This window comes from Phytophthora cinnamomi (genome assembly GCF_018691715.1).
Source record: "Phytophthora cinnamomi strain GKB4 chromosome Unknown Contig114, whole genome shotgun sequence".
Classification (NCBI taxonomy): Eukaryota; Oomycota; class Peronosporomycetes; order Peronosporales; family Peronosporaceae; genus Phytophthora; species Phytophthora cinnamomi.
This window is the reverse complement of record NW_027151047.1, coordinates 831886-841911: the sequence shown is the minus strand read 5'-3', so window position 1 is coordinate 841911 and position 10026 is coordinate 831886. Positions and strand designations below refer to the sequence as shown.

Here is a 10026-nt window from a genome sequence, read left to right as displayed (position 1 = left end):
TGACCTCAATACAATATAAAATTGACCCAATTATTGGCAATAAATTCGTAAAAAGTGCCCCCACCGGCAAATACCGAAAGTCTAGCCAATAAACCTCCAGTCTATAGGCCAGGGTCACTTGAGTGCAGTATCACCGCTGGCGCAGCCCTGGCTGCCGGCCTATAGAGGCTGCTACGCATTGCTTCTTCGAGTGTTATCCCGTCCAGGTGTTGTGACAGAACCATGGGCTCCAGATTTTCGATGCTCCCTGGGGTGGAAGCTGCTGATCTTCCCGTACGACCGCGATGTCCATGACGAATGGCGCCATTTTCGTGAGATCCTTCTATGGCGCATCTACACAGCCATGCGCCTCCGGAACGATATTTATTTCCACGTGTGCGTGCGATCAGCCCATAGATTCCCCGTTTGAGCTGCTCATTTGACACCACTACCAGCACCTCTATCGCCGATCAACCGAGTTTAATATTAATAGTGACGGGATCAGGACAGTTTTGCGCCTGGGGTTCCCTGAACCTGTTGATGGCGCCGTTCAACTCCCAGCTAGCACCATTAGATTGAGCCTACTCTCTTGAAAATTGCGATCTCAACTGCTATATCCCTCTGTAAAGTGATATAAGTTGTACCATTTCTGTACCAATACAATATAAATTGCGGCAATTTTTATTATTATTTAGCTTAAAATTGCAGTTTTTAGTAGTGGCAGCTGGTGGATCCAATTCAATATCATACTGTATTGGCGGACCTCTGGTACAAAATAGATTTGGTGCAAATGATCCACTGAATCGAATAGACTGTTTCTATGGTAAACGAGCAGCAGCACTCGGTGCGCAAGATAGAATACACGTTCAGCCACCTCGGACAGGACCCACGACAGCCCAATAACCACCTTTTTCAGGAGCACATGGGTCGACTGCAAGACAACGAGGTTTACAATTCGCTCCTTCTGAATCAGACAGCCGAAACCCTTGAGTAGGGAAGCTGCAGAACGCTTTCCAGCCTTTGAAATTTGCCAGCTAAGTCTTAACATAAAGAATGCATTTCAACTAATGGTAACAAGAGTGCCAAACAAGCTGCACCCAAAGCATTCTTTCTGTGAGGTACGGCAATCCCTTCAGGGCTGTCCGCAGGACGAGTTGATTGACTGTGATATGTTTACTCCGTATTACTTCGAGTAAGTAATAACAATAATTTCCCTACGACATTGCAAGACGCTTAGAGAATACTACTACGTATTTGGCCGCCATGACGGTAAGAATAAATAGCTCCTGTTGTCACGGCAAAAAGAAAACTGTACCAGTGCGAGCAGCAGGTCTTTACAGCACTGGTGTTCCCAGCCAAGTCGCAGAAGACCTAGTTTTTGAAAAGTGGGTTCTCCTCTCTCAGTTCAGAAATAAATTCTATCACTCATGCATCTATTTATCGCAACCATCACCACCGGCAATGACAAGACATGAGGTGGAGTTGAAGATGCTCATAACGTTGGTCATCACGGACCATACGAGGGAGAACGACAGATACACCACCGTGATAATGCCCATCGTGCGGCTGGAACCACCGATGCGCTTCATCATTTGGGTTTGTTCCTTTTGGCGGGGAAGCATGGCCAGAAACACGAGCGAGAACAGGTTGGCCGCCCACATGATCACCACGGTAATGGTCACATCGCGCCTCACGCCGTGGCTGTCGTTCTGGATTCGCTCCGTCGAGAGATCGTATTGACCATCTACATTGCGGGTAATCGCAGTTGCGAAGGGTGTGGACAAGTTGAGGACCGTCGTGAGTAAGCCGTACATGGCGCCTTCATGTCCTTCCGTTGTGAGCTCCACCATGATGAAAGAGCCCACAATGAAGATAATTCCCTGGGGAATCTGCTCTAGAATGGGAATTCCGAGCCAAATCCAGGGCGAGCGCACAACGTCCCAAATTACCAGCAACGTGCACACAGCGTCCATTGCCACAGTCACGACCATTGTCACCACGGTAGTGCGGCGCCAGTCCCAATCGCGCCCGTAGTTGCCAGCAAACCAGACCGAGGCGGCAAATACACCCGTGGAAACGAAGCCTGAGACTTTGTCCACAACCGGCGTGACATTCACCCAAGTGGTCTGGATTGGGTAGCTCGACACGTACGTGAAAGACGCGAAGATGCCTGAGAAGAACTGGTACGCGATGTACTGGTACACCGCTCGTGTCTGCACGACGTCCCAGAGCTCGCACATGTAGTGCTTGAAGCTCTTGTGATCACCCGGACGCTTCTCCTCGCTAATGAAAAACCACGTGACCGGGATGATCGGCACCAGCGCGACAGCAACGATCAACATGAGGATCGGGAACGTCAGCGAGAAGTTGAAGTCGCCGCCGTAGTCCTCACCATTGAAGCAGAACGCGACGAGAATCAGCGCTACGATGTTGAATATAGACCGCGTTGTGTAGATCACGGTCTGCGTTTTCCCTCGAAGCTCAAGCGGCTCTCGTTGGGACAGCTCCACCACGATACCATCCGCGCACACGTCGGCCATGAGGTACCCGAAGGCAGACCCCATCATGGGGATGACGTATAAGCCACCGTCCTTGGCTGCGTCGTAGTTAATCGTGGCAACGATTTCGGGGGTGTAGTCCTCGGGCTTCACATCGCGGTAAGCCGGGTCTGTAAAATATGGCGCACCCTCGGGGGTGCAAACCATAATCAAGAGCATGGCCAACGTAATGATCCAACCGATGACCATGTACGGCCGACGACGATATCCGTAGATTGGGAAGCAATCTGATACGATGCCGTAGAATACCTTGAAGCTCCACGGAAGCTGCACCAGCACGGAGGCCGTAGTCGTTTGCGATCCCGGCAAGTTGAGGTAGTTCTGTAGAAACGGGTAGATGACGTTGGGTAGCACTCCATCGATGAAGCCGACTGCGGCGTACTGTGCGACGAGCCCGATGTACTCCCTCGAAAACAGCTTAGGCGCTCCTCCGCTCCGAAGGGCGCCGCCGGCGATGTAGTCGTCGTAGTAGCGCATCTTGGTGTAGCCCTGGGACGCGCCCAGCGGGGAAAAGGTGTCCCTCGAGTCGCCCAGCATCGCCGCCGAGTTGGGGTTGAACTCTAGCTGCTCCGGCAGCGGCATTTCGGTCTCTGTCGGTCTCAAGTCAGACAGACTCATGTGCGCTGGAGGCGGACGAACGAGAACTAAATGCCCCGATACCGGCTTGATCGACGACGGGCAGCGTGCGGCACGGCGTGCGGGCAACAAGGGTCAGGTGAACAACGTGCAATGCTGGAGCCAGGTCGGTCACTCCTCAGGATGTGCTATCGGGTTGGGAGTCCATATTGTCGGCCAGTTCTCCTCAACAGCAGACCAAAACAGCGGGCGCCAGACACACGCAAGTGCTTCGAGAGGTGGGCATTTCCGATCTCTGTCCGTACGCGATCGCATGGCTACGGCCCCAACGAGCGCGCTCTCAGACACATGTTTGACTGTCTTTCAGCATGGACTGCCAGGTGTCCGACTCGGACAGGGTGGAGTTGACAGATCTATCATCAATCGTCGGGTCGGACTGGCGCGGGGCGGTACACGTACTATAATAACGCACACTGTTGACGAGATTGAAAATGCACATGCTCAAGTTGCAGGAAGGAGTGCCATAATGGGCTCGCTGACTCAGTTCGGTCGCTGAGCCAGTCGCTATTGCATGTTTTCCGCAATGCTCAAATGTGGGGTCATGTACTGTACTGTATACCTATATATAGGTAGGCGTCCAGCATGTACATTCAAGGTGTGTCAAACAGGATAGCCGCGGTGCTGGTAGTTTCCGGATACCTGCTGGACAGAATCAAAAGATTGTTCCTTCGCTGTGGCACCACCACAAGGAAGCGAAGGAAATGCGTGTTCTGCACTCTGGGCTAGAGTATTTTCAGAGAGGAACGACCTTATAGCACACGACCAACACAACATCAACTTTGTCAACAACTATTACAGTGAGAAGGTCACTCCGAGCAGACCGAGCGGCATTAGAAGCGCACAGATGGGGTCGGGGAGATGATTACATATCGTCAAGCATCCCACACGAGCTGAGCAGGAGCACTGCTCGCGGGAACGCAAAAAACCTGCGAGCGCGCTCGTCCGGATCTTGAGCACTCCTTATGAATTCGATTTGACAGGGGAGCGCCTGCTCGGTTAATACTGTAAATACTATAATAGTGCCCCATCCCATTAATAGTACCCCCTTTTAATAATACCGCACCCTAGCAGGGGGTACTAACGGAGTGCCCCATGAGGCACTATTATTGTATTTACAGTAGCATAATTTAATGGATAAAAATAAATTGGAAATCTAGACTCGGGAAAACAAGCACGAAACGGCGGCGAGTACATGGAGCGCGTTCTGCAGTGCCAAGCGGCCGTCGAGGAGCTGAAGCGGCCACCACTGCATGGCGCACCTACACGACGCAACGGTGCCCTTGCGCCGAAGAACTCGGCAGCAGCCACAGCCTGCTCGATCTATCGCGACCGGAATGCAACCTTCGTTTGTCATTCGTTGATACACGAACTCAAACGGATGCCCTCGTCTCTCATACATCGCCATCCTGTTCAGGTGGAGCTATAGGCGGAAACAGGGTGGGGGCGCCGGCCGGCACAACATGAGCTCCATCGCCGTTGCGCGTGAGGAAGCTGGCGAGCGTTGGGCAGGTCGGAGCCTAGCTTGTCGGCGGGGTGTCCGGCATCCATGAGATTCTGTGCGTGCTGCAACTGCACGCTCGCCAAGATGCAGCAGCCAAAGCCACCGCCCGTCATGTGGGCGCCGAATACGCCCTCGCAGCCGCGAGCCGTCTCGAACAGGTAGTCCAGCTCGCGCGTGCTCACCTTGTAGTCGTCGCGCAGAAACTTGAACATGAGCTTCCCCGGGTCACCGTACTGGTGCGTGCAGATATGGTCACCGTGGGCTAGTCCCCCGTGATCACGTTGCGCGCGTGGCGCGGGTCGCTCTCGGTGATGGGCCTCTGTCTGCTTCTGCGCGTCCGTGGTGGCCTCCTCCGCTGAGATTCTTTTTTTTGGGGGGGGGGGGGGGATATGAGTGCTGCGCTCTCCCTGCTCGTTTCGGGCGTATTTTATTTAGTAGGGGGAGCTCTAAAGCCTTAATAATCTACCATGTTAATAGGCGAGAGCTCGCAAGTAGCTCGTTTGGGCCTCTCTGCTTGTGGGCTGCGTGGCTGAAACTGCGGCTGAAACTTTCAGCCAATCGAATGACCTACGGTAGATCTGAACATCAGAGAACCTACAGTTGCAAAGGGTCAATGTCGAAGAACGTTACAGTAGGTGACGTCAAGTCTCTATTGATCAATATTGAGCCACTAATTCGAGCACCAACACTAATTGCTGGTTCGATTTTTGTGCACCTTGGGGAACGTTACGAATGATTTCGAGTTGTTCAGGACAGCTCCCATCACCTGATCATCATCGCAAAGCAAAGTTGCTTCGGCCAAAGAGCGCTTGTCTTCCGGAACTGCTAGGTAGTCCAAAATCTTTGTTGCTGCAATGGGAACGACAGGTTGCAACAAGATCGCTACAGAAACAAAAAAATCAAGTGTTAGACAAATACACGCAACGCCAAATTTAAATTGTATGAGCACTTACCACTTATGCGTGCTGCATCAATAGCAAGGAACAGCACAGTGTCGAGGCGCTCTTTAGTGGCTTTATACTCTTTAGAATTCACATTTTCTGAGTTCTTGAGACTCTTCGACAGAACCCACGGCTCCATGATCGTGAAATACCTGAAATAGGAAGTATGCAACATTGGGAATTAGGAATCGTACGGACATCGTTGGAGGGAGTTCACAACATACCGGTTGACGTCATGGAGGAAGAACACGATTTCTTCTAGACCGCGCGCGAACTGTTAAAGTACATCAGGCAGGTTGTCAAAAACCACAACAGACCATATAAACAAAGCAACGCAGGAACAACGTACATCCGGCGTATCGAAAAGCTGTTCGACCTTGGCGGCAAGGGCCTGACCCTTTGCCACGAGTTCCTTGTCCTCTGCTGTGAGGCGGTCAAGTTGAGGACGCTTCGGCACAACTCCCTTCACAAGCACCGACTTGCCAGTGCTGCGCGAAACCAGGTTCCCGAGCGTGTCAGCAAGCTCGCTGTTGGCGCGGTCCTCCAGGGCTTCAGCGTTGAAGTCGCCGTCGTTCGTGAGCACGCCTTCCCGCAGCAGGAAGAAGCGCACGAAGTCCGATCCATACTTGGACAGCATCTCGTGGGGGTCCACCACATTGCCCAAGCTCTTGGACATTTTCACGTTTCCAACCGTCCAGTGCGCGTGCGCCACCACCTTCTTCGGCAACGGGAGTCCTGCTGCCATGAGGAAGGCCGGCCAGTAAATGGCGTGAAACTTGAGGATGTCCTTGCCCACGATGTGGTAGTCCGCGGGCCAGGCGCGCGCCACGTCGCCCGGGTACCCAGCGCTCGTCAGGTAGTTCGTCAGCGCGTCCAGCCACACGTAGACGCAGTGCTTGTCGTCATCCGGAACCTTGATCGCCCACTGGATCTTCTCGCTGAGCCGCGAGACCGACAGGTCTCGGAGCCCGCCGGTCACGGCCGCGCGCACCTCGTTGTACCTGGACCTGGGCACGATCACGTCCGGGTTGTCGTCCAGCCACTGCAGCAGGCGGTCCTGGAAGGCCGAGAGGCGGAACTTGTAGTTCTCCTCGCGCAGCATCTCGACGGGGTGGCCGCTCTCCTTGGACACCTTGACCAGGCGCCCGTCGGCGTCCTCGCGGTCCTCCACCTGCATCTCCGTGAGGAAGGACTCGTCCGACTTGCAGTACCACGACTCGTGGTCGCCCAGGTAGATGTGGCCGTTGTCCCGGATGGTGCGCCAGAAGGCGGCCACGGCCTCGCGGTGGTCGGCGTCGCTCGTGCGGATGAAGCGCGAGCAGCTCACGTCGGCCTCGTCGAAGATGGCCCGGAAGCGCGCCGACACCTCGTCGCAGAAGGCCTGGTAGTCCGCGGTGCCGCTCCGCTCGGCCGCCTCCTGCACCTTGAGCCCGTGCTCGTCCGTGCCCGTCGTGAACAGCACGGAGCGCCCCTTGACGCGGCACCAGCGCGCCAGCGCGTCCGCCAGCACGGCCGAGTGCACGTGGCCGATGTGCGGCGCCGCGTTCACGTAGAAGATGGGCGTGGTGATGAAGGTCTGGCTGGGCTCGGTCGACGACGTGGACTGCAGCCGCGCGCACAGGCCGCTGCGCGGGCGCGCGAGGAGAGAGCGACGCAGCCGCAGCATGAGCAACGCAGGAATGATACAGTGAGCTGTCCGCCGCACGTCAAAGTCGGTGGAGCGAGGGAATGTGTACGCCCGAAAGAGTGACATATAGTGTTGCGAGCTTTCGCGTTAAAGTTGCTACACGACAACAGTTTGGCTCTGACGACAGCAGCCGCTGGCCACGTTGACGGGGTGCGTTTGTTGGAAACTAAAAAGGTTCGTATGATGTGAAATAAGCAGCCAAGTGCTATAATACGTCACGGCCTACTGCACCACAACTATTGATTAACGCTGCTGTGAAGACTACTTTGAATGTTTGAGTTTCACTGTGGTAACAGGTCACCTTTGACTCGCTTTTGCTCTGGTATCCGCCGTCACTTATGACTCGTTCACGTGCAATTATAAGGCGAAATTTCAACCCGGTTCAGCTACAAACATGGAGACGCGTTGATCTACTGGTTACTTGTAGTTTTGTACCAACCGGTATCGTGTATGATTCATTGAATATTTACTACAGCCCCAGTCGAATAAGGATAGATCCTTACATGAGCTCGCTGCACAGACACAAAAATAGGGGAGAATACAGTTAGTCAGAATGCCCGGCAACGTTCACCACAACACACAGCAGATGGGAACTTACTAGGCAGGGCCACCTCCGCCTTCGGGCACGGTCCACTTGATGTACTCCTTCGGCATCTTGATGGAGCAGCACTTGCAGTGGACGCAGTTCTGAGCGTTGATCACCAGCTGCGGGACGCCGTTGGCCTCGCTGCCGTCCGTGTACTCGTACACGCGGGCAGGGCAAAATCGCTGCTCGGGGCCAGCGTACACCGGGAACGACTCCTTGGAGGGAACCTCTGCGTGCTCCGGCTTGATGCGCAAGTGCGCAGGCTGGTCGTGATTGTGGTTGGTACCGCTACGCTGCAGGTTCGAGAGCAGGTCGAACGTCAGCTCGCCGTCCGGCTTGGGGTACTCGATGGGCGTAAACTCCTTAGCCGGGCGCGTCTTTGCCGAGTCCGCAACGGTGTTCGGAATGGTCCATGGCTCCTTTCCTCTGAGGACGTGCGTCGCCACTCCAGCGTGCAGCAGGCCCGGGAGAAAACCCTTGTGGAATCCAGCGTGGACGTTGCGCACAGCCTTCAGCTCCTCAGCAATCCATGACGATTCCACAGCAGCCTCATAGCTCGAGATGACAATCGCGGGCTCCTCAGGGTTAATTTCTGCCGTCTCGGCCACAGGCTCGGCGCCAGTGGCAGTCAGAGCCTCATACGCAGCCTCAGCAGCCAGCATACCCGACTTCATGGCAGTGTGCGTGCCCTTGATCTTCACGCCGTTCAGGAAACCAGCCGAGCAACCAATGAGACCACCGCCAGGGAACGTCAGTTTCGGGATAGCGTGGTAGCCACCCTCGTTCAAGCAACGAGCGCCGTACTGCACGCACTCGCCGCCCTCCAGATACTTCCGGATAGCCGGGTGCGTCTTGAAGCGCTGGAACTCCTCGTACGGGTTGATGTACGGGTTTTCATAGTCCAGACCAACGACCACGCCGATCTGCACGAGGTCGTCCTCCATGTGGTACATGAACGAACCGCCGAAGGTCTTGTCCATCAGCGAGCGCTGCAGCGGCCAGCCCAGCGTGTGCTGCACGAGACCGGCCTGGTGCTTCTCCTTGGGGATGCGCCACACCTCCTTCACGCCGATGCCGTACGTCTGCGGCTGCACACCCTCGCGCAGGTTGAACTTCTCCATCACCTCTTCACTGCACGAGCCGCGGCAGCCCTCGCCAAAGAGCGTCTGCAACAATAACAGCAGCAACAAAGAGAAGAAACGCATCAGTAACCCGCGACCGCTCCCTCCTCCGAAGCCAAACAGCCAACGACGCACCACACGCGCGCGCAGCTCCATGCCGCGAGCGAAGGTGCCCTTGGGCTTGCCGTCCTTGCCGATGCCGACGTCGCGCGTGGCGACGCCGCCCACGGAGCCGTCTTCGCGGTAGAGCACCTCGGAGGCCGAGAATCCCGGGTAGATCTCCACGCCGGCCTCCTCGGCTTGCTCGCCCATCCAGCGCACGAACTTGCTGAGGCTGATGATGAAGTTGCCGTCGTTGTGCTGCGCGCAGCAACAGTTAGGGTTGTCAAATCCCCGCGGAGAGGAAGATACACCGTTAGATATCATTTTCGCGCCGCCACCACCAGCAGGAAAGCAGCAGCCAAAGACACGCGACGCACCTCCTCCTGGGGCAGCAGGAAGTGCGGCAGCCCGAGCGACTTGTCCTCCGTGAGCAGCAGGAACTGGTCCTTGGTCACGGGCGTGTCCAGCGGCGCGCCCAGCTCCTTCCAGTTGGGCAGCAGCTCGTCCAGCGCGCGCGGCTCGAACACGTTGCCCGACACGATGTGCGAGCCCACCTCGGCGCCCTTCTCCACCACGCACACCGACAGGTCCGTGCCCTTCTCGGCCGAGAGCTGCTTCATGCGGATCGCGGCCGCGAGGCTCGCGGGGCCGGCGCCCACCTGCACAGAAGGGGACACACACACACACACACACGCGCGCGCGTCACGTCAGCCTCAAATAGTCCGACGAGAGGGACCATCACTCCTGCTCCATTGTTACCAGCAGCACGTCGTAGTCCATGCCCTCGCGCGGCTCGCTGAGCATCTCCTGCTCCTCGGGCGTCAGCGCGGCGCTCGACAGCCAGCGCGAGGCGGGCGCGGGGCGGCGCGGCAGCGTGCGCAGCTGCGACAGCGAGCGGCGCCACATGCTTCAAAG

At 56.1% G+C, this 10026-nt stretch overlaps 3 protein-coding genes across 3 annotated transcripts; all 3 read right to left on the bottom strand.

The window, feature by feature from the left end:
- Positions 1-1412: 1412 nt before the first annotated feature.
- On the bottom strand, positions 1413-3119 carry IUM83_11569 (putative transmembrane protein; the record flags this gene model as incomplete). The annotated part of the gene is made up of 1 exon (XM_067936140.1): positions 1413-3119. The coding sequence occupies one exon, from the start codon at positions 3117-3119 to the stop codon at positions 1413-1415; it is 1707 nt and encodes a 568-aa protein (XP_067781746.1).
- A 2243-nt stretch (positions 3120-5362) lies between these two features.
- Positions 5363-7281, bottom strand: IUM83_11568 (methionine-tRNA ligase; the record flags this gene model as incomplete). The annotated part of the gene is made up of 4 exons (XM_067936139.1): positions 5363-5556; positions 5628-5767; positions 5840-5889; positions 5965-7281. The coding sequence occupies 4 exons, from the start codon at positions 7279-7281 to the stop codon at positions 5363-5365; spliced, it is 1701 nt and encodes a 566-aa protein (XP_067781857.1).
- Positions 7282-7801: 520 nt separating this feature from the next.
- IUM83_11567 (Electron transfer flavoprotein-ubiquinone oxidoreductase) lies at positions 7802-10017 on the bottom strand (the record flags this gene model as incomplete). Its single annotated transcript, XM_067936138.1, has 5 exons — positions 7802-7814; positions 7901-9054; positions 9145-9369; positions 9489-9770; positions 9871-10017. 5 exons carry the CDS (start codon positions 10015-10017, stop codon positions 7802-7804), a joined length of 1821 nt encoding a protein of 606 aa, XP_067781837.1.
- Between the last annotated feature and the right edge of the window lie 9 nt (positions 10018-10026).